This window comes from Agelaius tricolor, unplaced genomic scaffold, assembly GCF_023055355.1.
Source record: "Agelaius tricolor isolate 1412-34295 unplaced genomic scaffold, bAgeTri1.0.p SCAF_3, whole genome shotgun sequence".
NCBI classification, from domain to species: Eukaryota; Metazoa; Chordata; class Aves; order Passeriformes; family Icteridae; genus Agelaius; species Agelaius tricolor.
The window spans coordinates 63,748,081-63,774,578 of NW_027269263.1; the positions used below are offsets into that span (position 1 = coordinate 63,748,081).

A 26,498-nucleotide genomic window follows, 5' to 3' on the forward strand; every position below is an offset into this window, starting at 1 on the left:
CATTCATACTACATTCATATTTATATTTCAGTAAGAAAGGAAACAACTCAGTCCTTCAGTAAGATTTGTCAAAATACATTCATTGCTTCCCATAAAAATAAAATTAATTAAGCAAAGTGAGAGCAGTAAAAAACTTGTTCATCACTTCAGAAACAATCAACCCAACAATACATTGTGTGATGGCTTCATACACTGCTTTTTCTGTAATTTTCTACACTTTGTTAGTAACAAAAGCACAGATCCAGGGATTTTGGTGTTTCCATTTGACAAAGGTAGAAGGTCAGAGAATTTCTCCTGCTACTTCTTACCAGTTTTAGAAAGTCAATCAGTTTGTGAACATCCTCTCCTGTGGAAAGGTCCACAAAGTCCTTGGGCAGTCGGTAGCTGAGGTAGGGGCTGGGCTGGACGGTGACTTTGCTGTTGGTACAACGGAACACTGGATAATCCTTTGGGAAAAGGGATAAGAACAGTGGACATGAATATGAAATGTTCCTGGGACTCCTCCTGAGACTGAGTCACGCTGCCAATGAGTTTATTTGGCACTCACTCAACTAAACTTGAGCTTTCTAAAAATTGTAGCTTTCTTATAAAACCCCTGCCCACTTAGGAGCAATTTGAAATGTCAAACATGTTAAACAGTCAAATAATGGCTTTCATTACCTCACTTTAAAGTTTCTACAGTGCATCAGTTATTAATGCATTTAATAAATTCATGCTTGTGACAGTGCTGTAATAATGAAGCTATAAGGAACTTTGGGCAATAGTATCTAGATACATATCTGGATAGAGAAAAATCTTTTTGATAGAACCCCTAGATTTGTCTTCACAGTTTAAAAACATTTGCAACTATAACCTTACTGAAATTATAATTTACATTTTCCAACCAACTTACTTACTGAAGGAAAAAAAAACCTCTATAAAAGGGCCAAAAAGATCTCTAAATGCTGAATTGTAGCAACAGGTTTTGGAGAATGATACAATTTTCAGTTCAACACACTGACATGCTGTACTGCAATAAACAGCTTCATTTTAAGAAAGATCAGCAACTTTACACCAGATTACATGGCTGGATGTCAGATGAAACATGAAGACAAGTTATTCTACTTTTCATCCAAGACTGAACTACAGAAAACTGTGCAAAGCATCTGGCAACGAGAAAAAGAAATCCCAGAATGAAAATTCATGTGTCCCACAGACAGCTCTGAATTGGGAGTGTGCTCTAACAAAGGAGACACAGATTTTCACAGGAGGGTTCATGGAATGGTTTTCATACAGCAACAGCCCCAGGGTGAGACAGAGGCAATGGCCTGAAGGACAGCCTGGAGTGGGGTGTCCCTGTCAATGTGTTATGGAAAGGGCCACAGGACTAAAGTCATGTTAAAATCAGCTCAATGAAGTTTGTCATTTCAGTGACCTCTAATGCAGTTCAACAGCCAGGAAATAAAGAAAAGCCCACACTGGCCAGCCTCTCCTCAGAAAATAACCCAGGATCCATTAACACACCACTTCCTATCTCCTTCCCAGCTGCCCAAGGACTTGTTAGGATGTGAGGTCTCTGTCTCAAGATGCAGTGAGAAAAAAAAAGCTGGAATACAAAAAATAAAGTCTGTTTCTCCCTTTCTGTATTAATGGGAAGTTAGTTGTTTTTACAGAGGAAATGTGGCTTGGAAGAGGGATAGAAAGCCTTGTTCTGCAAGTCCTGGGAGTTCAACCAGAGGACAAGGCTTTGCTAAGGGTATTCCAGAGGAGGAAGAGACAGAAGTTAATCTTCTGAGTTTCTGCTTGTCTTCCCCCAAGCATAAAACTGGAGATGTGGGAAACTGCATGACAGATATCAAGAACCAAGTAGAAATTTAAGTAACTATATAGAAGAGTAATAGATTTTAAGGCAAACTGGAAGGAATGCATTAAAACTGTGTAAAAGCAAGGTTCAGGGCATCTTCTTTGCAATGGGGTCAAAGCTGCAATATGGGCTTGTACTGTTTGAACTAAAAATTCCCTTGCAGGCATCTAAAACCAGCAGGTGACACTTGTTGAGATTAACTCTAAGGTAGATTCTACTTACAAAGAGTTTACACGTCACAGGAGCTTCCTTTACTTCAATGGAACTTGCATCACAATTTGATTGTAAGAGCAAAAGAAAGCAAAAATAAGGCCATAAGTCCTGTTGGATGTTATTCAGCCTTCCTCACCTGTTCTGTTGCTTCCCCTTCACTCTGGTCTCCTTTCAAGTTTTTTCCAGAGGTGAGTTCTTCCCATGTAAAGAGCAGGGAGTCTGTTACTTCACCAAATGGGTTAAAATCTATTAACCAAATCTTACCCTGCAAAGGAACCACAGATGAATTAAAACAAAGCAAACAAGAGAAAAGAAAAAAAAAAATCAAAATACACATATACTCAGATTACTGTAGTATGCTTGGTCTTTAGATAAAAAGATGTGAAAATTGAAACTACCTGGGTTTAAACATTTAAAATATTCTAACATCCTTACCTCATAAAGTTTTATATCACAGCAAGCTATCACGTATTAATTTACTTTGATTTTTTTTTTTTTTAAATAGAAGATCAGACAGAGCTCAAATAAACTGAATTTAGTTCTATGCCAGAATGTTTTCAGATGAGCCCACCAAAGTTCTGGCTAATCCCCATGATCCACCAAGATGCCCAGAAAGAATGAACAAGGAACAGGGGAGAGCACTAATCAAAAACCACAAAAAAACCCCAAACCCAAACACGACCAAACAAACAAAAAAACCCCAAAATACCCACACAGGAATTTTGCTTTCCATGAAAAACCACCTCAGCAACACTGCACCATCCAGCACTCCAGAAAAATTGCTATTCTTGGTGTTACAAGGGACCCTAAAAACAAAGAGCAGGGTCTGCAAAATGGTGGAGCTCATGAAACCTCAAAGATGCTGTAGAGACATAGATAAATAATGAATAACTTAAAGGCTTTTTTAATATAGCCATTACTAGCAGTCCACACTAGTTTCTATCTCAGCTTTAATACATCTGTGTTCCAAACAGTTGTGGTAGGGTGCACAACAGCACAGCTGCTTTACAACTGAAAAACGAAAGCAGAGACTGACAAGATGTATTAGAAGTAACAGACATGTGGGGGAGGAAGAAATAGTCTGTGTTCCTTGAGGCACTTCAAGAGACACCCCCAGCACTGGGCCATCTTCTCTTGCCCAAGGAAGTATCAACTACTCTAATAAAATAAAACACTAATAAATTATAAGGAAATGTGACTACAGCTGCTAGTAAAGATTTGCAAAACCAGTATTACATCTGGAAGAAATGAGTTCTATCAAACAGGGAAGGAAAAAGTTGCAGTAATATAAGCAGGGCTGAAGAGTTTTATTGTGTTTATAATAAAGATCAACTGGAATTGGAAAACAAACCTGGAGACTATGTAGCTACTAAACATTAATTTTGCTCTCTCCTCTTTTCTGAAGGATCTTCTGGCTTTGAAAGATCTTGCCTATCTTGATTCAAGCAGGAAGTACATTCAATTATTTACACTACAGCCATCTGGTTTCTAGCACACAAAGATGCTTTGGAAGCGTCGGCAGAGAGTAACATGGAGACTGCCTCCCCCACCCTGAGCTGTCCCACAGGCACTGACACTCTGTGGGACTGCAAGTGATGCAAACCTGTGAGCAGAAATGTCCTGGTGCCTCTGTTACCATCCCCAGTGAGCTCCTGCTGCAGGTGTGGGGAGTCCCAGCAGAGATGAAAGCACTGGTTATGACTTGCAGGCCGGAGCGGGGCCAGCAGCCCAGCAGGGAGCTGTGGTTGCACACAGGCTTTCACAGGTGTCTGTCTCAGGGCAGGTCTAAGCTCTCACTGAGCACATTTTAAGAAGCCAAAGCACAGAAACAAAAGTGCTGAAACCAGACAGCTACAAAAGAAACTACAAATTGGGGGGCACAGAGCTGAGTGGTTTCGCATTTGTTCTGGAAGGGTGAGCAAGCCCAGATCTGCGTGGTTGAGCTGCAAGACCTCTGCACAAGTATTGGCACCACCAGAGCAGAGAGCCAGTGGGGCAAGCTCTGCTGTCATTTCCCATCCCTGGTTCTCCTCAAATTCTCATGATAAACAGTCTTTTACTTTTGCTAATGGGGGTGTCTTGTCAGCTCCAAGAATCTGTGGGTTTAGATTCTATTCATTCTATCACTCCAGAAAAACAAGCTAATGAACCAATTTCATCACACACAGAAGCAATGGCTGGCAAAGTTCATTCAGCAGTTCAGAGAATCTTTCCTTGCATCAGAAATATTTCTACCTAATACTTCCCTATGAAAGGCTTTCACAGAAATTCCTCTTCATCCCAAATACATCCAGCTCAGCTTTTTCTCAGGAACATTAAGGTCGTTTTTCTAGAGAATAAATGTACCCTGGAAAAAACTGAAAATTGATTCTGAGACTACTGAAAGCAACATGGTTTTTTTGTGAGCACCCAGCAGTGTTCCTCCACCCCTGCAGACAGCAGTGCAACAGTTGTTTCCTTGAGATGGTTTTAAATCTGCACTGAGCTTTGCTAGCTGCAAATTGATGACAAGTGGCAAAACAAACTCAATCTCTCTTTTCAGGGCTCATTAAAAGGAGTGTATATAACCCTGGGTCAGTAACCAAACTGCCTTTTCTTAAGATGAAATTCTCTCTCAAGTCTTACATGCAATGTCATGATTTAAATACAGTTTCAGATAATTTGCACTGTGTATCTAAAAAGCAGTAGGAAGGCTGTTTGTCTGCTGTCTTTTGCCTGCTATTAGCAATCTTTGCCGTACAAGAGCAGAGAAATGCACAAGCCAGGAAAAAAAAAATGTTGTGCATAAGTGGAGGGGAAAAAATTCCCCTACTTGTACTACATGGTGTTTTCTTCTCATCCTAGAAGAAGGAATCAATAGATTTACCACACCCTGTCAGCTTCATGGTTTTTTTTGCTAAGGCATTAAGCAGCAGGGCACTGAAAGGAAGTGCCCATGACAAAGCCTGTTGGTTAAAGGAAGTCAGAGACAGATAAAATGCAAACTTAACTGTTACATCTCCCTAACTCCAGCTGCACCTTCCTGCACAGTGCCAATGCTCACAAGGCACAGACACAAGCACTGCTCTGCTCCTTTTCAAGAGCTGGGAGCCAGCAGTGCTCTGCAGCACTCCTTGCACTGCTCTGTCTTAGCACAGTGACTTGTCTTGAACTTGGTTTGCTGTTCACACCTGGGGGACAGCAAAGAGCAACAGCAGAGCCAACTCTCAGGCTTTTGTGAACTCCCCCCTCCAATTCAGTGAGCAGGACCTGTGGAGCTAACTCCAGACAGCTCTAAAGCAACTGAAGTGAGCACGGGGAGGAGACTGCTGTCATTTACAACAGTAACAACAACTTGCTTCTCCAAGCTGAATATTTAGAGTTGAAAGGCTTTAAAACAAGCAGTCAGTGAACATTTCCCTCCTTCTGTAGGTGAGGTTGCTGTGCAACCAGGCTGATGAGGAGCACGGGCTCTGGAAATTAATCATGCTCACAATATTCTTGTGCTGCCTGTAACTCACACGCCAAGGGAGCGATGAATAACACAGTTGCAAACCACAATAGTACGTGTGAAAGGAGAAGCATCTGACACACAAAGGGCTAGCTGGCAGTTTACAAGACCTGAGGGTAGAATCCACTGAGAGAAATCTACAAACAGATATATTTTATCTTGACAGATGAAGAAACACTGCTCATTTGAGATACCACAGGCTGAAACCATTTACTTAAGTAATTTCTCTTCATGCCTCAGCTACGAGGCAGAGCACCCAACGGCAGAAACTGGTTCAATGCTCAATTGCTGCTCCTCATTTTCCCTGACAGCATCCTCATGTCTGTCAATCTGAGCCTGGGCAGGTAATTTCAATTACAGCAGAGCTGCTCTAGCCCACAGCTTTGTTTTAGGTACCTACATTAAAAGCTGGGCTGAGAAATTGAGAAATGGTGCAGTCGTTGTTTTCCACGTGAGACACAGTTCCTGTTTTGTAAACTATGGCATGATTTACTGTTACACAATTACAAAATACTAAAACAACATTCAGAATGAGAATCAGGACTTACTTCCAATACACTCAACTCTAATAAAGACTCTCTCCAATCAAGCCTTTCAAGCACAATTCATCTGACCAAATATTTCTCCCCACTCACACTAGGAGAAGTCAAGGTTACTAACTCTGATACTGGCACCTCTATAGAATTATTTAGGTTGGAAAAGTCCTTTAAGATCATCAAATCCAACCCTGAGCCCAGCACCTCTGTGTTCACACCTAAACCACATCCCTAAACACTACACCTACATATCTTTCAAGTAGTTGAGGTGGGATGCTTCTCCCCAACTCCATCACTGTCTGGATGTTGAGGGTTCTGATCTGCCCAACTCTCAGAACCACAGCTGGAGCAGCCTGAAAAGAAAAAACTGGCTTCCATCTGTCACAAACTGGGCACACCACATTCACACAATTATCCCTATCCTAGACAATTATCCCTATCCTAGGCTTCCAGATATGAACCATTCTCCAATCTCACAAGGATAATCTGAAGAAATGTTAAGGATAATTTTGATGAGTTCAAATGCTGTAATGAAAAAACAAACACAGGGAAAAAAGAAATAAAGCCCAAGGAAATATCTGTCTTAAAAGAAAATGCCTCAAACCTGTTTTTGTGTTTGAAAGCTATTTGGAGCATGCCCTTAATGAGTCACAGAATATCCTGAGTTGGAAGGGACCCACAAGGCCACTGAGTCCAGCTCCTGGCCCTGCACAGGACAGCCCCACAAATCCCACCATGTGCCTGGGAAAACCACCCATAACCACATGCTTTTAATTTTCAGTCAGCCCTGAACTGGTCAAGCAGTAGGACTTGATGACCACTGTAGGTCCCTTCCACCTGAAATCATCTATTCCACTCTAAATTACTGCAGCAAGGAGTCTCATGTCATAATAAAAACTAAGCTGCCTGTTGTAGATTCACAGAACTGAGAAGATTGCAGTCAAAGCCTAAGTTCTGTGCTTTAGAACAGACAACTCCTCTGGAAGATACTAACTAAATAATTACATCACTAGCACAGACATATTTACACCCCTAATGCTATTATTCTCCTTCTGTAGACAGCATTTATCACAGAGAAAGATCTGTGGAACAGATTAACATCAAGCAGGTTTTGCTTGGTGTTTCTGTTTGGTCAGGGTTTTTACTTTAGTGGTATTTTTTTGTTTGTTTGGCTGTTTTTTTTTCCAGGACCACTTCTAGGAAGACAAAGCTATTACTTGCTTGATCTTTGTAGCATTTCAAGTTTTCAGAGAAGAAACAATTATAGACAACCTATTGTTCACTTACCCTGCTGTCTCTGTACACATCAAAAACAACTGAAAAGGAGAAAAAAATGTTAATTGTAAAAGATATATAATTTCACAGAAGATGTCTAAATCTGAATAGATACTTGTGTACACAGCACAATCTGCAAAGTCAATATGTCTAATGAACTGCAAGCCAGAATTGGCTATACTTCTAAGAGGGAGCTGAAACATTTCAAGAACTATTGTTAATGCACTGGGAAATCAGCTGCTGGGTTTTTCCATTTAATGCTGGTTTCTTCTGTTGATTTTTCTCCCATGAAGAATATCTGATAAACTCTTAGCCCAGAGAGCTTATCCTTGACATTACTGCTGTTTTGTTTAGAGCAGAACAGAGACGTTTCAGGGAAGGATCAAGACTTCATTGTGTTGGACACTGCACAAACATTTAATAAGAGAAGGTTCCTGCTCCAGACACTAGAATTTCAGCAGCTAACAAGACAAACAGGTTGTAGGAACAAAGGGGTCAGTGGCAGCGAAATGGCCATGTTTGATGTCACCCAGAGCAGACACAGCACACCTAATTAATATCAACAAATCCTTCCAACAACTCCCTTGCCACTCAGTGACTGACTAAAAGCTGCCTTGCCTGGCTCCACTGCTGTTCCTCCCCTTGGCTTAATTAAACATGACTCTGTATATGCAGCTTTCCATCAGCTCCTGTTCTGTATGGTTAAACAAACCTTTGAGCTGTCTTTCTATTGAGCTAGGGAAATCAACAGGGAAGCACTCAGACATGGCTACATGCAAAACTTGTACCAGTTTAGCAGGAAGAAAGGGAAAAAAAACTTAGAAAGCCTCAGACAAGTGCTATATGGTTACTTCCTTCACTAATAAGGGAATATTTCAGCTAAGAGATTTCCCAATACATGTGGATAAATTAAACTCAGGATGTGACTGCAGAACACTTGAGTCTCAGGAAGCTGCCTGTCAGGAACAGGGATGTTGACTGATCCCATCCCTGCATGTAAAGCTTAATCTGACATTTCATGTGAAGTTGGCTGGGCTAAGGGCAAACCACAACTCCACAAAGCCAAAGCCAGTCACGTAGCTGGTTTTTACCATGCAGCCCAAAAATCCTCACAGCTTTTGCACAAGCTGGGCTGTGTCAATGCCAAAGGCACTCCAGGATTAAGTGCTCTGCTCTCCCAGGAAGAGAAGCCCTCAGTGGCTAAGCCAGTCATCAATGCAAAGGGGGGTGCAGGAACCCCAGGATTTCTTCTCCAGCTGTTCAGCTGAACTTTTAGTGCCTGCACCACATCCTCTCCTTAGTCATAGCCAAAAGATATCCCTTGCATCTGGGGGTTTCTATTGTGAGGCCTGTCAGCCTAAAGCAAGCCCATGGTATTCACTGAGGCTAGCAGTATTTATTGGGATTCACACAGCTGGAATTCAGACTGATTGCACTCTGGTGACTGGTTCAGGACACTCACAAACACTGAACAAGAAGAAAACCTGAATTATTCCCACTCTCAGAGCAGGAGTGGCCTGTGCCAGTGAGACTGTAGTAAAACTTCACCAGAAACTTCTCTAAACAGAGGGAAAGCCAAAGCCCAGCTCTGCACTATCAACACCTCCAGAGCACTGCTCTTACTGGGCTCTTACCAAAGATATTTAGATGGTTCTAACATAATTTAGAAGTATTTATAAAGCATTCACCCATCTGTTATCCTACTGCTCTGACTCTGCAATGCTTCAGCTGCTCTGACTCAACTCTTCCATCTGGAGATGCTACCAGACCAACTGGAAAAAGCAGAGCAAACAGCATCAAAATCCCCAATGAAACAAGAAGTCAGGAAAAAAGCTGTAATACCTTTCCTTTTAAAAGCAAACAAACAAGCAAACCCAGATTTTTATTGTTAACAACACATATGCTACCAGGCAGTGGATCAAGGGAGATGATGGGGGATAAATGCAATGTGATTTTAAAAAAAACCCCACCCACAAAAACACAGAAAACATTTTCTGCATGGCATTTCTCTGCAGATGGACCAGCATTTAGTGCCTAAGAATAAAAGGTTAACAAACCTTCATGCCAGAAGGTTGCCCTGAAACCTCCTTTTCCCTCAAGGCAACTCAGATGGCACCCTTTACATAAGATGACATTTCAGACCTTTCAGTTCACCAGCCAGGCATTTCAGAGCCTAAATCTAGGCATCAATTTCCAAAAAAGGGTGCCCTGAATTCTTATCTATCAGTTGATTACATACCAGCTAAAATTACATTGAGACACAGAGGAAAATTAAAAGGCAGTAATCAGAATGCCAGATCTATATTACTGATCTTACTTCAAAATGTAATGGACTTATTAAATTAATGTACTATTCTACTGGTCTTCTCCAAGCAACAGTCCATGAGAACTTCTCTGGGCTGAAACAGAGCAGCTTTGCAGAGTCAAATTATTAAGAATTGCAATATAACAGAGACTGGCACTTGAAAGTACCTTTTTCAGACAGTTAAGAGAGGACAGATCTATTTGACTTCTCTGGTGTATCAGTAAAACAATTAATAATGCTTAAAAACACATCTAAAGGCTGGCTTTTCAAAGCATTAGACATGACAATAAAACTGCCAGAAAATTCTTATGTTTATGGGTTTTTGCTGAGCTGAAGTTTGGGCCATGCCAGACCTAATTTAAATTTCTTCATCATATTTTTCACTACTATTGATCACCCATCATGATGCAACACCATTCAATTATCACTAAACCATGTTAGAAAACTATTTCAAATCAAATTTGCAAAGGACTTCACATTTAGAGAACAACACAATTTACTTGGACTGATTAGGTGTATCAAATACTGTGGCCTTTATTCAAAGGTTTTGGCACCTAACCTGGTGTGCATTGATATTCTAGAAGAAATAATTAAAACTTCTTGGAAAGAAGCTTAAAAATCCTTTATTCAAGGAATACATCAATAATTTAGCAGCAAACATCTGACAACCTCTTTATAAATAAGTATTCTTCTCACTACTGAATGCCTTTTGTCAAGGATCTCCTACCTTGCTTTTCTGGCATAAAAATTATTTTCAAGTATAAGGGGGAAAAGCTTTTTTTAAAAGTTATTATGCCTTTTGAAGGGATCTTTCACTCATTTCTTGTGTTTTCTTGGAGAGCTCCAGCCTATTCCAGATTTTTTTTTTGTTGCCAATGTAATTCCAAACTTTTGCTGCTCAACATGCCGTAGCCACAAGAGCTTTCAGACCCTCCCAAGCTAAAGAGAACCAAGCCCTGTGAAAGCAAGAGCAATGAAGAGAGAGATGCATACCCACAGATACCCTCAAGATACTTACAGTCTTCATCCAAGAATTTGTATTGTATGTGTTTCTTGAAAAACTCCTGGATGGACCTACAGATCTCCTCGTGCTGCTTAGAGATATGATCGTAGTACTGGGTGTAGTCCCTCTGTGAGATACCTGGCAATAATTTCAGGTGATTATAAAGAGCTCTAGGCATGCAAAAAACCCAACCAGAAAAAAAAAAAACAAGCAGTTATCAGGCACAGAAGATGGGGTTTTCCCCAGTTTCTACCTTTATTACTGTTATAATAAAGCTAAACTTACTATTTAGCTTTATTCTGCTATACTTAAAGTACTTGCATTAGGAATCTCTTCTTTGAACAGCTCTGGAATTTTGTGAACCTCTTTTTATATGTACACGTTTGGAATATTTTAAAGTGAATTTCAGGAGGAAATTTTGCCTGTGTTTAAGGACCAGCAGTCCTTAAGTTTCCACCTCCCAACTTTTTCTTTCAGTTTTATTCCCTTTGGTTACTCTGGTCCAAAACTTTGTTCTGCACATCACAATAGGGACCACAATATGGAACAATGAAATGCCAGGAGTGAAGGCTAAGCTTGCACATTAGCAAAGCTAATATCCAAATGCTTGGATACCACAGATTCTCATTTAACTGATTTTTAAAGTGTGGAATAACATGTGCCTGTTTGATAAGGCACTAGAGGTGAATCCCTAAATCCCCAAATCAGTGGGATGGCATGAAGGCCAGACCTTAGTGCTCCCATTTGCTCCCTCAAGGGTTTTCTTACCTATGCAGACAAACCATCCCTCCCACAAGTTCTTAATTTCATACATTTGTCTACAAGACACTGGTTTAAAATGACATCAACAGGATTATACACTTGCATGCATCTTGAATGACAAGAGTTCTCATACAGGATATGTGTCAACATAAAACATTGCAATACCCTGCTTGACAAATGTCAAATCCAAGACCTGCCCCATCACTGCAGAATGAGCAATTCAGGCTATTTACATACAGAAAGAGACAGAATTCCCCAAGAAAGATGTATCAGTGACCTCAAGTTTGCTGTTTTAACCATATACAAAACACAGAGTTTTACTGTAAGACAATGCTGACTACTGCCAAAGATGTGCTCTTTTTTAAGAAGTTCATATAAAAAGTTTGTGATGTCAGTGGAACTTTGAATTTTTAATACCACTACAAAGCTTAACTTGAGTCTAAAAAACAAAACCCAAAAGATTATGGCATTTAAGTGGATGCAGATGTGTAACTGGAAAATCATTCACTATACTGCAAGTATCATTCCTTAGTTTGACTGACAGGCTTATTAATTTTAAGAGTATGGGAACATATTGTGAAAAATCTTGGAACTATCTTCAGAAATGCAGCTGGAGTGCTAGCTAAAAAAAAATCCCATACTGGCAGATGTACTGGGTTTCAAAACCTGGCCATGAAATGTACAGAGTGCTTAGTTAGCCAGTGTACAAATGCTTTGTATCTCTGGCAGTTATGGTGTTCCAGCATCACAAGGCAGGACAGGATTCAGCTCTCCTCCCTTCAAAATCTCTGTCAGGAGCCATTAAACAATGCAGACTTAATGGGAAATCTCTGCTATTAGGAAGATAAACTCTGTTACAGGGAGCTGTAATGCACTTGCAACTGGCATAAATGGAGAGAAAATGGGAAGGTGAGCATAGGAACACCAGACAGAACAGCCAAATAAAAGGGCTTAGGAGAATAGTGTGTGTTGACAGCACCTGGATTAGCACAGCTCAAATATCTGTGTGCAGGTCCATAGGAAACCCAAATCAGGAAATGAAGAACAGGGAGCGTGCTCCTAAACCTTCACAGAGGTGGGACTGCATGGAGCAACAAATTGCAGACAGCTCCCAACAGGTACAAAAAGGCACAGCCAAAACAAGTGCACACTCACCATGCTAAGACAGGAGGAACAGTGAGAACTACAAAGCCAATATCCCTGGCCTTCCATATCATCACAAGGAACCACTTGTGGATATGGAGCTTGGTGCTTGTGAATATGTAGGCATGAGAGAGGCAAAGTGAGCAAGCCCAGTTTTATCCTAAAGCAAAAAAAAAAAAAAAAAAATCACCTTTCTTCCTGTAGAGCCTGCATTTGCTCCATCACTGCCATAACACTTCCTCTTTAGAAGAGTTTAGGCAGAATGATTCAACCTTGTTCAGAACAAATGTGCACTAATCCTGTGCTATTTGAGTTTCTGTTCATCTCTAAAGATTTCATGGTAGACCACACCAAAATCAAACTTCAGAGTAGTAATTAGCCTGAAATTAAACCCCTCAATTCAAGCACCTGTATGTGCACTGGGTATCTCATTTCCTGCTATAGTCAGCAGAGAAGAGTCAACACAACCAGAGGAGTAAAACTGAGCTAAATTTACCCTAAATTACCCTAAAATTACCCTACTCAGCTGCCTACAACACATGCTGTAGCACAATCTGCCTGTTCTCCAGCTGCCAGAGGTCTCCCAATGCACCCACCAGCTCAGTGTGTGCTGTGGATGGATCCCTTGGCTCTTCAGTGCCACTTGAAACGTTTTACATTCAGGATTCTGCACTTGAGTAACAGAACAACAGGCTCTAAGTAAGTACACTGAATTTAGCATGAACTCAAGACACCTCCTACACCTGTGGAGGTGTTCTGACCTCCCCAACTTTCTGCATATAACAGAAAGTTATGTATTTACAGCCCAACACACAACGGCCTCTGTATTCATTCTGCAAGCTGGAGTCGATGCAATTTGCTCCTGAATATAAAAGACTCTGCCTTTGGGTGAAGTTTCTGAATTAACAATTAAATTAAGAATATTTCCACTGTAATGGCAAGCATGCTGAGCTGTCAAGCTTTCAAATATAGTGGAAAGTGAGATGTGGTAAACCACATTTTAAATTACAGAAAGAATAAACCATTAATTTCAGAAATGAGGTGTGGAAAGAAAGAGCTTTCTTCAGCCTTAGCTCTAATTCGGGGAATCAGAGAAACTCCTCAAAACTTCATCCAATAACTTTGTTTTTAAGAAATTCCTTACCTAAAAGCTTGTTTTCCTTGACAAAGCATCTGAATTCTGCACCAGGGATTAGTTCACACCATTTGCGAAGAACAAGCTGTGCAGGAAAAACAAATGACAAAGCCTTGGTTCAGAGAAGTAACAGCATCCTTTTGGCAACAGGTCTGCCTTCTAGAGCTACAGTTTTGCTGTAATGATGACCAGTGAGACTAGAGAACAAAACAATCTTAAATATGAAGTTCACGTAGTCATCTTTGAAAATATTTCAAAACAATTAATTTATTAATAATTTCAGAGAATCACAGAATGCTTTCAGTTGGATGGCATCTCTAAAGACCACATAGTCTAAACTAGCTTAAAGCAGAAAGGTTCAGATGAGGACTGTCAAGCACTGGAAGGGATCCCTCACAGAGGCTGGGCAGCCTCTACCAGGTTTTCAAGACAGATTTTATAAAATGCCAAATGGGACAATATGATCTCATTCCTTACCCAGCTTTGAGCATGAGGATGGACGAGACACCTCCTAGGTCTTAGTCTACTAGGGACCTCCTGAGGTCCCTACCCACCTTCATTATCTTATGCTCTTCCACTTTGTACAGTATGTATAACTGTGAACTCATTTATGCAACAACTTCCAAGTTACATTAATGATAAAACATGGAAAATGAAAACCCTGCTGTACAACATAACAAATCTGTCATGGAATTGGCAGAAAGTTGCTCCCTAGTCAAAGGAGCTGATGAGCAGAATTAAATTTATCCAAATCAACCTCTATTCTGGTACACACCCAAGCAGAACTCTGTGACGCCTTTGAAGGCGCAAACCAGTTAAAATAAGGACACAGGACAGAAATAGAAAGCAAACTATTATAGTCAATAGGACAGACTGCCTGGGAATTAAAGCATCTTTCTGGCACTTTCTCAAGTTTCTGTACTTCCTAAGCTGAAATATTCTGAAGGATTGGTGTTTTTGAAGGCCCCAGTTACTGCTAGTGGATGCTGGAAACTCCCAAACCCTTTAAACTGCAGCAGAAAGCTTCAGTGACCAGAGATGACATTCCTAACTATGGTGGTAACATTAAACTCTTTGTTCCAACTTTTAGATGTCCTGTATCTTTAAAACACACTTTAAAATAAAACAAGGTTCATTCACTTTTGCAAAGCCCTTTAAGCCCACTGCATGATGACAAATGTTATCTTTACATAAAAACTATTATTAGAGAGATGACTAGATGTTACCACAAGAGCAGTAGCTCCACATTAACAGTTCAAAGCATCTCTAGCTGAACATTTTGATCTGGTAACAAACATGGGAAACAAGATGTGACAGAGCAGTTCAGGATGTCCCCAGCCACTGCAGCAAGCCTCACCCTTGGTAACCTCAGTGTGATGTTCACAAGCAGCTCACCATCAAGAATGTATTACTTTGAGCTACTGAACTTGTCCTTCCTGTCACAACCTGACAGACACGAGAGGACATTGCAAGGAAGCCTCTCCAGTCTGCACTTCAGCCCACCTGATCTGCAATTAAATGAACTTCTTATGACCTGCAGTGCTGAACCAGACTTCCCTTCATATTGAAGCAACATGAATAAAACAAACATAATACATTTAATGGACAGAAACCCAGCCACAAATGTCACCCAGCCTGTGAGCAATTCTTTTCAATTACTTAGAAATCATGCAAGGAGTCCTACCTCATAGTTCAAGGAAGGATCAGGGGAATCATCAGTACAGTGAATAAATCTGGAAAAGTAAGGCACAGGCTTCAAAATCTGCTTCACATGTAAGATTTTAGCCATAGTGAGAAAAATAACCCCAACTGAAACATAATTGAAACCCCAATAAAAATAACCCCAAATAACCCCAAACTGAAAATAACCCCAAACTGAAACAGTTCTCATGTGAAACATAAGAACTACTGTTAAATTATTTCCAATATGTACAAAGCAATAAATTGCAATACATAACAACTCTCCTTTTGACAATAATCATGGGAAAAAAGCAGAATAATCACCTCTTTTATTCTAGTGTGATTTGGAAGCACTTAAATCCAGACAGGGGTGTGTCCAAAATGTCAGTGTTTATTCACTGTTGATTTATTTCTGTTTGAATCAACAGTGCTGCTCTTTTCCCCTTGTATTGTTATGTTGGCATAACTGAATTCTCAAAAAACCCAATAAACTTGAGCAATCTAATCCAGTTTCACTGCAGCATGTTTTGCCAAGTACTTTTAATGTTTAACTTCCCAAACCACACAACAGAGACACATCATCATGCCTCACAGCAGTTCATTTCCATGAATAAAGGATGCAAAACAGCACTGCAGCTCAGCACTCCTGATTCCATAGCATGGTATTTTCTAAATTAAGAGCCTTAAGAAATACTCTTACAAATCCCTTGAGAGTGGGATAAACAAAACTATTTCCACAACTCCAAGCAGATGTCAAGGTTTTGTCCCTTGTGAGGGGCTGAGTGTGTTGGTCTCCTTTCAGGAGCTAGCAAGAATGAAGGCAGTTATAAGCCAAGTCAACTTCCATGTACCTTTTTGTCATTTTACACTAAACCTTGCAATAGATTCTGTAACTTTCAAAAGGTATTCACAGAAGAACATGTGATTTTCTTCCATTTCTACTCCCTGACCTTATTGGCAACAAACTACTTGGAAGCACAGAACTGTGTTAAGGGTCACTGCTGAGCAATAGTCCTAAATACAATATTTATAGGATCTCCTTTTGGCAGTGAACGTCATTCAACAACCCAAAAACCTCACATAAACACTGCATTTGTAAGACATGGCTTCCCAGCCTTTGGTTTGAAGTGAAGAGCTATTGTAAGAGTTCATTCTGTATGCTGCCAGCAGAAATAAATTTCACACATTTTAGTTTAGACTTTAATATCCACAACACACAGAAAAGTAGGGCAATACAGGCAGACTTTCCAAAAGCACAGTGATCAAACACATCATATATATATCTGTAAGCCTGTGTAAACAGATAACATCCTTCAGCTACAGTTTAGATTCCCCACAATTTAAGATCTGTCAAAGCAACAGAAACAAACCCATGAGAGCTCACAGTTTTGCTAGAGTCAGAATTCCTCCCTTACTGGAGTATATGCCTATCATGCTGAAGGAAATATCCCCCCCACACACACAAAGCCCATAGTAATAAACTTATCCACAAAGGCAGCTGAAGTCCAGCACATGGAGTTTTACAGTGCCTGCACATGAGGACTGGCATTACCTCTCACAGACTTCATATCTGAGACTGGGTACCTGCAATCTACTTCACTCCAATTACAGTCTTTTCCAGCAGCCATAAAACCCCAGCCTTATAATCAAAATGATTCCCTAACTCAACCCTCAAATATTTTGGGTAAGAGTTATATGGGGAAGGATGGTTCCTCTCCCATTGTAAGTCAGAAAATCAAATCCTTGGATGCCATCCCAAGCCCCACAGACTGTGCAGGTATCACTGCCAAATCAAGCACACAGGCAAAAATACTGCAAGACATGGAAAGGGAAATTTTTTTTGAGCCTTAATGACACAGGAGTAAGTGCAAATGATGAAAAAAATGGGTGAACACAGCACAAGACAAAATAAACTCATGTTTTTGTAATCTAATTTTCCTTCTTAATATTATCATGAGTTTTCATTGACAAAAGGCCACCTTTGTTCAGGGAGTAATTTTGGGTGATTTGAGGTTGCAATTTTATATTTTTTACCAGCTCATTGTAACATTTATTGCTGAAACCCATCTGAACTTGTGTACTACAGATGAGCTTTTGATCTCTAGAAGCACAATGCTAAGTGGGGTGTCTTCAACCCACATCCTATTCAGGTTTGGACATGCTTGAAAGAACAATCAGAAAGATGTCAGGCACCCCAAATTGAGACATGCCTGGGCTGTATTTTCTGAAGCCTCTGAAAATTGTCATTTTGAATACTATAGGTGAGAGGATCAAACTCTTCTATTGTGTTCTGGTGAACAGCTTTTTTACAGAGCTACACTTAGAAGTAAAGACCAGAAGGATCAAGATCTCTTTATATGTGGCAGCTCTATGTCAAACTCCAAATGCAAACACTTGACCACAGGACATACTACAAAAAGTGATTATGCAGGTCAGTTTTCAACACTAAGAAAAGCAAAAGGTTGGCAAGTTTCTCCAGTACCCACCCTGCTAAGAAAGTCATGAACTCATCTGCAAATCACTGAGAGAATTAGGAACTATTATGAATATGATGAGAATTGTAAAATTTATTCTGTACCTGATACTTCCCTGATATTATCTCATGGTTTATGTTAAAATCTTATTTAAAAAAGAATAAGGAGAAGTTTTTAAGAGCCTTCGAACTGTATCTTTATTCCTTTAATATTAAACCTTGCTGGAACTCTGAGGCCTAAAAGAAATTGGAAATTCATACACCACTGAAAAGTGAATCTTGTTCCACACTGTAAATTGCTAGGGAAAATGGGCAAGAGTAAAAAATCAGAATAAAAAAAAATCACCATCAAAGGCCTAATTTTCCACATCCTTTCGTGTGCAACTGCCTACCTTGAAACAGTTTATATTAAAGCCTAAACGATCAGCTCCTGCAAAAAGATACTGGAGTGCTAAGGCACATTCTCTTCATGGTCCAACACTGCCTCCTATGTTTGGTTAGGAGAACACAGGCTCTTATTCCTCCACATCTCAAAAAACTTTGAAATTTTCCTACAATTTGGAATTCAATATTAAAAGCATTAAGCCTGGCATCAGAAATGTTGTCAGAATGAAGAGGCACTATCACATCATTAGAAGTACTGCTAACATTTCTATCAGTCTCAAGGTGAGCAATCAATCATGTTTTAACAAAATATAGTCCACCCATTCTAACAATAAGGAAAAAAACTCTATTTTACACCAATACATCCACCAGGGCTACACAGAGCTTTCTGCTCAGAAGAGTTTTTACCACTTAATAGAAATCCCAGTTAGAAAGGGATTTTTTTTAATCACATATACTCAACACTAAATTTCTGAAAGCCTACATTAATTCCTGAAAAATTAAGATCACACCACCCACAAGATTTTTTTGTGAACTCAGCTAAGTAAAACACAATGCTGACTTTGAAGCAGAAACAACATCAACTGCATTAATGAGTACATTGCTCTGAAGTCTTTGTTAATTTATTTAAAATTAACATGATGGAAAAGGCAATTTATTAGTCTGAACTCTTCAACCAAGGTGTCAGCATCATGAAAGAATACAAACTTTTAAAACAGTCAGAGCAATTTAATCATGCTCAGTATATTTGCAATGAGTCCATATTTTTTAATAGTTTGAAGTTTTCTCAGAACTTGAGACAGCTGAGAGTTACAACAAGGGCATTCCCTTAGCTGAACAATGTTTAGAGGTAGACAGGAATTGGGAAAGGAAGAAAAAGGCAAAGAAAGTGGTTTGCCTTAAGTCCCACATCACTGGCTCATATTTCTAGGTTAAAACCCAGATCTACAAATTGCCATTGCAGCACGTTTACCATATTATGGCCCATGAAGTGGATATTTAAGTTTATACAATTGCACAGGAAACAAAACAACACCACCAAAAAAAGGGTATTCAGCATTTCAGCTGTTACTTATGTAGGGCAAGAAACCTTTAGACCATACTGAGCATTACTGACAAAGTAGAAATATAGTGCATTTCTCCTCTCTCCAAGTAGTCCTTCCAAGGGATTTGGATGCATTATGTATGTAATTTTCATTTGTTCAGCTTCAGGTTCTTATGCCAGCTACATTTTTAATTTCTGCTTGCTAAGGACTAGTGAACTGGCAGCTAATCAATAGTATAATTAAGGAGGACCACTGTTCTGATTTAGCCATAATCATTGCACTGTTTGGGGACATTCTGTACAAGTAACTTTGTCATTTAGAAATACCAAGCAGAGACTGGACAATAATATATGCTTTAATCAAGTATGATATAGTCATAAATGACATATACACAGAGACCAAGGTGATTTCCCACAATCATGTCAGAAGCTTTACTTTTTTACCACCTTAGCTGTGCTATCTGGTGTCTTATCACATTGGAAAAGGAGCCTAAATGGACTGGAGCAGTGGAGTTTGAGGTGTTGCCTTTCTGCAAGAGGTGATTCTCCCAGAGCAGGATCAGGAGGAGGGAATGTGCCTGCTATGGGCTGCTCAGCCACCACTGTTCTTGTGTGAACTTCAGGTGAAATCACTGCTGCTCCAAGGCAACAGCCATGCTGTGAAACCCCACAGCACAGCCCCAGAATGTCCTCCCTGCCCCTCCACCAAGCCAGTGCTGACTGCAGGGGTGAAGAGCTGAGGCACTGACTGGAACTGAAACAAGATTAATCTGGACAGAAAATACACTGATTGCAGCACCAGTGAAGGTGGTTGAACCAATTCATTCTACATTTCATACAAGGAGCTGCCACATCTAAACCAAGTGGCACTTGCTGAACACTTGCTTGTCTCCAAGAGTCACTAGAAAACAGTTAACCAACAGGAATTCTGCAAACAGCTCTGGGTAGTTTTTGCTGGACCTCTTTATGCATGAAGACAGTAAATACAAACTCCATACTATTTAACATTCACAAAGAGATGATGCCAAGTGTGCAGCCCTTTTCAGACCTACAATAATCAGTCCTGAAAGCCACTGCAACAAAAATTTTATTGCTCAACTCTATGAACAAGCCATCCTCAGACACCCCACCTATTAGGGGAAGCCATGAAAAGCAGCCCCATGGGCAAGCACCAAAGGCCTCTGAGAATTCACTCACCTCTGACATGTAAACTACAGATTTCTCATCTCCCTCATTCCTTTCATTCTCTGTGACCCCAGAATCATGAATTCCCATTCTTCACAATTGTTTCCCAAGCCCAGCATACTTTTCAAACTGTTTTATCTCTCCAATATCTTCTCCCCTCCTCCTCAGTCTCTTCCCCAGCACCTCCTCTCATTGCAGGTTAGGCATGATATAAAACCCAACATCAGAATTGGACCTACAGCCCTGCTGCCAAGAACCCCTTTTTTTTTCTCATGTACCAAAAACTGGGAGAAGAGAGTCTCAGTAGAGTTGCAGCAGGAATAAAAAAAGAAGGCAGTTGCACAGCATTAATGTAACTAGTTTCACATTTTAAAAAGAAAATTTTTATCAAGACATAAGCCACTTGACATGAAACTTACACCTGTTAACCCCCTGTAAGGCTCCTGGAACAATGGCTCTGCATTTGACTGAGTCTCCAGAAAGATCCTGCACTATAAATAAGCATTGAATAATTACTGGAAAAGAATCTCTCAGATACCAAGCCACAGATTGCCCCTTTTCTTTGAAATTCTGCTTGTCTAGGAAAAACAAAAAAGTAACCATAGTAACAGAAATATCAACCCCAGTAATCTCATTTTCTTTCAGAAAAATGCTGTATTTTAGAAATGAGTGACATAAATCAAGGAGATTCAGGTACTACAGGAGGAAACTGTTCCTATACAATTAAATACTCCCTTCATGTGAGCAGATAAAAATCAACCCCAAGCACATAATACTTTTCATTTTATCTGTAATTGCTGTCCTTAGTCACCTGGAATGGATTTGTTTCAAGAGCTACAAGAACTTGGGTTCAGAACAAGCTCTAGAAATATGTGAAATATGTTAGCAGAAGTCTCAAGCATCTTCCAGGTAGCTCCACAAACCTCAACAGCTTTAAAATAAGAGGACATGGTAAAGTCACACTGTATTACCATAAGAAGTGGCACCAACAAAGAGAGCAGCAACAAGTAAACACCAAGAGGGGTGGGAAGGCAAAAAATCTCAAGAATACAACATGACTTGCTCTGGAAAGGTAGTAAAAAAAAATATATGTTCTTAGTCCATACTGTCAAGGCACACTGGTTGCATGTGCTACTTTAAGGTGTTTCTGGTTGCTTTTGGCTTTTCCTGGCTGTGGATAACTGAGATAGTCTGCTGGAAATGGACTTACGGCTGAGTGAGGTCACGGGTGATGAAGTCTGAACTCTTGAAGAGGAGGAAGATGTCACTGAGAGCTTTACATTTCAGAGAGCTGTTCATTGCTATCCAGTAGGCATCCTAAAGAAACACAGAGAGACCTGAAACACATCTTTATGAGCAGGAGAGAATGCAAACTCCAAGTCTATCTAAATATTATGCAACGTTTGAAATACATGCAGAAAATTATTTCTTTTTATTTTGAGGTAAACCTCATTAGTGGTTAAAAGAGAGAAAATAGTGCTTGCTTTTCTTATGAATACTCTGATGAAAGCAGTGCAAATTCATTTGCAAAATTAGGTTTTTGCCTTATTGCTTCCAGGAACTTTCTTGGAATCCTTGATTGAACACAGTGTCTCTTGAGAACACAAAACAACAATATTTGGGTGCACTCATTCTTACCGTATAGTTAAGAAATAAACTGTGTGTGCTTTTCATCTTTACACCAAGTTAAGTTTTCAACTGGTATCCTGAACAAGAGCCTGCCCATCACACAACATCTGTGACCAGGATATAGGTTTTAGATAGGAAAGTCAGTGCTGCCATGCATCAGCCTCCCTAAAAATGCACCATCACCACCTAGTGATAGACAAGATACGAGTACCTAAAATTAACTAGAGGAAAGTTTATTGCCTTTTTTTGTCATATATAGTGATAGAAAAGATATGAGTACCTAAAATTAACTAGAGGAAAGTTTATTGCCATTTTTTTTTATCATATCTAGTGATAGACGAGATGAGTACCTAAAATTAACTAGAGGAAAGTTTATTGCCCTTTTTTGAAACTGTGGTGCTTTTCATCTTTATACCAGGTAAAGGTTTCAACTAGTATCCTGAACTAGTTTTAGATAGGAAAGTCACTGCTGCCATGCATCAGCCTCCCTGAAAATCACCATCTAATGATAGACAAGATATGAGTACCTAAAATTAACTAGAGGAAAGTTTATTTCTTTTTTTTGTCTATATAGTGATAGAAAAGATATGAGTACCTAAAATTAACTAGAGGAAAGCTAGTTGCCTTTTTTTTTTTTTGTGGAACTGTGGTGCTTTTCATCTTTATACCAGGCAAAGGTTTCAAGTAGTATCCTGAACTAGTTTTAGATAGGAAAGTCAGTGCTGCCATGCATCAGCCTCCCTAAAAATGCACCATCACCACCTAGTGATAGACAAGATATGAGTACCTAAAATTAACCAGAGGAAAGTTTATTGCCTTTTTTTTGAAACTGGGGTGTTTTCATCTTTATACCAGGTAAAGGTTTCAACTAGTATCCTGAATAAGAGCCTGCCCATCACACAACATCTGTGACCAGGATATAGGTTTTAGATAGGAAAGTCAGTGCTGCCATGCATCAGCCTCCCTGAAAATCACCATCTAATGATAGACAAGATATGAGTACCTAAAATTAACCAGAGGAAAGTTTATTTCTTTTTTTTGTCTATATAGTGATAGAAAAGATATGACTACCTAAAATTAACTAGAGGAAAGTTAGTTGCCTTTTTTTTTGTGAAACTGTGGTGCTTTTCATCTTTATACCAGGCAAGGGTTTCAAGTAGTATCCTGAACTAGTTTTAGATAGGAAAGTCAGTGCTGCCATAGATCAGCCTCCCTAAAAAGGCACCATCACCACCTAGTGATAGACAAGATATCAGGGAGTGGTGGATTCCACTTAGAGTAAAGAATCCATCACTTCCCTGATACCTTGTCTATCACTTCTTCCTTCCATCAGAACCACTACTCTCTTCTTCTTTCCAAAGCATTGACAGAAAACAAACACAAAACATTTTGTATGACAACATCTGTTACAAGTTTTGGGAGCCAGCATTCTTACCCTTGGAGCACTCCAGTTGAGTTTAGGAAAAACACTGCCACCCAAGGAACTTATTGCTTCCTGAACTTTAGCTGTGAACTCAGGAAATTCTGGTGCCTGAACAAAGAACAAAGAAGCAAAATATAAATTTCAATACATTTAATAGTGAAGTGTAGCCATCTTCTAAATACTGCTAGAAATACATATTGCACTAGAAATAAGTCCAAAATCAGTATGAACCTCAGAAACATAGTGCACAATAAAATCACTTAAATAAATCACTTTATCAAATCTGTCATTTTTTCAATCAGAGAAAACTAAAAATGCTCCCAGTTCTCACTCTCATTACTAGCAAGTATCACAAACTTCAAACCCAAAACATCATAACAGTCACCATGAAATCTGCAACAGCTGGCAAAAATACAAGTCAAATAACCAAACCTTAAATCCTTACCTGCCAGTTTATATCCTGTGATAGATTACTGTATACAAATAAGATCCAGTAATACTTAAACTTCTAAAGAGTGATTTTAGAATTAAACATATCTTTATCAATTCATAGGCAAGTTGATAAAGTTGCTCATTTAGGCTCTAGTTTAATAAAATGTTAGTAATACTTTAACTAATCTGCTCTTCAATTAGGTCTTAAAGTAGCTGCTTACAATATACTGATTCAAAATAGAGGACACACTGCAAAGGTTGGACTAGAAAACCTTGCCTTGTAAAGAACATTGAAAATCTAAAATTGAGGTAAAAAAAACCCCAACTCTTCATCTTGCTCCAAACTCTACCCTGAATGTGGTGCTACAGAAAAAAAAAGAACAGGTTGCTGACCTTTAAAATAATATGAAAGGATTTGAAGCATATGTCAAAGATTTTTCATATAATAGCATTTATAGCAAGAAGTATATAGGAGCACTGTTTCTGCCTATTTTGAAACTCAATTCTAAAGTAACTCCTAGGCTAAAGCTAATTGATGCCTCTAAAACAACAAAACCCTCACAGCCATACAAGTGACTAAAAAAACTCATACATGCTGGCATCTCCCCACTGCAGATTCCCCAAATGCAAACATTTAAAAAAACCTTCTCACATTTTAGTGCAGTGACCTAGACTGAACTTAAGCATTCTGATCCTTTCCTTCATACATTACCTAGTCTCCATGGGAAACTACACTCAGAAAACTGAAAAAAAAACACTTCTCTAATTTTATTTTTAGGCTTTCCGTTGATTCTAGAAACTGCTCCTGCAAGAACTAAAACTCTTCATCCACTGCATTCTGATCCAAGCTTCTCTTGTTTTGACAGGAATCAGGAGTCCTGCTATATATGTAATACCAGCACACACTAAGCCTCCTTGGGAAAATGTTACCAATGATTATTTGATTAATACAAGAGGATAAATATACACACAAGAGGAAAGTTCTACAACTGCATAAACAAGCTGGACTCCATAGTTTCCTGAATTCAGAATGCCTGGCTTTGTAACCATTAATATGAATGCAAGTTATTCTAAAAACAGAATTTTCTGCCCCTCCACTTCCCTCATGAGGAAGCTGTGGACTTACCTAGAGTCATTTGCCCTGTGCTCTTCTGACAGGTAAATACCTCTTAATTATGTATTTCCTTATTGTGTTCTACATTATAACAGAACCTGACTCAAAACTCTGGTTTTACTTATTTAGCATCATCACCATGAGCTTTGCAAACCATGATGGATCCTAAACCCTTTGTTTTAAATAACTGACAGTTAAGGGAATCTAGGCTATCAGAGGTTAAATATTTGAACTGAAGATTAATCAGTGTGCACAAATTTGAAATGGATTAGTTTTAAACTCTAGGCTATAAATTCTGTGCTAGCAGAAGCACCACTCAAAGCAGGGCTGTGATTATATGGCACCTAATCCAACATGAGCAATTCCACACCCTGATTTAGGGACCTCAAGTCACAGCATCAATGGCAGACAAGTGCCTTGAGTACTTTTAACGCTGACAGTGACAGGGCAACAGCAAATTTCAAAAACAGATGTAAGAAAAACATCAAGAAAGCCTGGTTTGCATCCATTATGATCTTGATTCCATGTGCAAGGAGACCATAAAGACAGGAAAGGAAAAAAAAAACATGATATAGAGAGATGTACTCAGAAGAAATAATGGCACATCAAGAGAAAAGTTGTGACGATTAAGCTGCAGGGGCATGGTTTCTTCTGCATCCAGTTTGATTAAATAATTTGGAGATACTCAAAGTGGTGAAAATGAAAGAGCTATATTTAGAGGTGTACTGCAGTTCATTTCCTAGGGTCTAACAAGTGCATGATTGTCAGGGATTAAGAAAAGTGTTTTATTTTAGTGAAATATAATTAAGCCAGCAAAACCTTTTGGAAGTTACAGATATCTATACTGCCATCCATCTGAAATGATTGAAAAATGTTAAATACAGCAAGAGATATCTCTAACAAGCAACAAGTTTGTATCACAAGGCTGCAGAATGGAAAACTGCTGACAAACCCACACTGGGCTTTTACAGGACCTTACCTTAAGTGTTGTAGTGTTCTCATCATCTGACCACTGTTCAAAATAAGAACAAACCAAAGGTTACCATCTTCCTGAGCCATCCTTTATCATTTATGACAATTTCAGAATTCATGCAGCCTCTTACAACATGTAGATTAAATCATTGCCCCAGACAGCATAACATCACCATCCTGCAATTATTTTGGCTGTTAAGTAAGACAGGAAAAACACTGTATATTCAGCAGAAGTAAAGTAAAAAAACTACTCTAAAGTATTGATAAAAAGAGATCTCTATATGTTTCAAATTTGATTTATATCAGAAAGATGGACATTTCAGAACTCAGTCTTCCCTATCTACAGCTTGTCCCCGGCTCAATTCTAAAGTAACTCCTAGGCTAAAGCAGGAGTTACTTTAGAATTGAGCACTTCCATCCTTAGACCCACATCCATTAGCTTCACTTTTATTTCTT

General features: G+C 39.3%; 1 protein-coding gene across 8 annotated transcripts in view; it reads right to left on the bottom strand.

Annotated features, from left to right (window-relative positions):
- The window catches only part of CDC123 (cell division cycle 123), a 52,102-nt gene that overhangs the window by 21,241 nt on the left and 4,363 nt on the right, over positions 1-26,498 (bottom strand). For 7 of the 8 annotated variants that reach the window (XR_011678737.1, XR_011678739.1, XR_011678738.1 and 4 more), the window contains exons 4-12: positions 26,050-26,082; positions 23,537-23,632; positions 21,683-21,789; positions 15,390-15,438; positions 13,715-13,790; positions 10,681-10,803; positions 7,370-7,398; positions 2,193-2,321; positions 309-446 (exon numbers count right to left, since the gene is read on the bottom strand). Coding sequence is in view for 3 of the 8 variants with exons in the window: in XM_071424111.1 (XP_071280212.1) it covers positions 309-446; positions 2,193-2,321; positions 7,370-7,398; positions 10,681-10,803; positions 13,715-13,790; positions 15,390-15,438; positions 21,683-21,789; positions 23,537-23,632; positions 26,050-26,082 (780 nt within the window). In the remaining 5 variants the exon portion in view is untranslated. The remainder of the gene's footprint in view (positions 1-308; positions 447-2,192; positions 2,322-7,369; positions 7,399-10,680; positions 10,804-13,714; positions 13,791-15,389; positions 15,439-21,682; positions 21,790-23,536; positions 23,633-26,049; positions 26,083-26,498) is intronic. The other variant, XM_071424114.1, reaches the window with a different exon arrangement.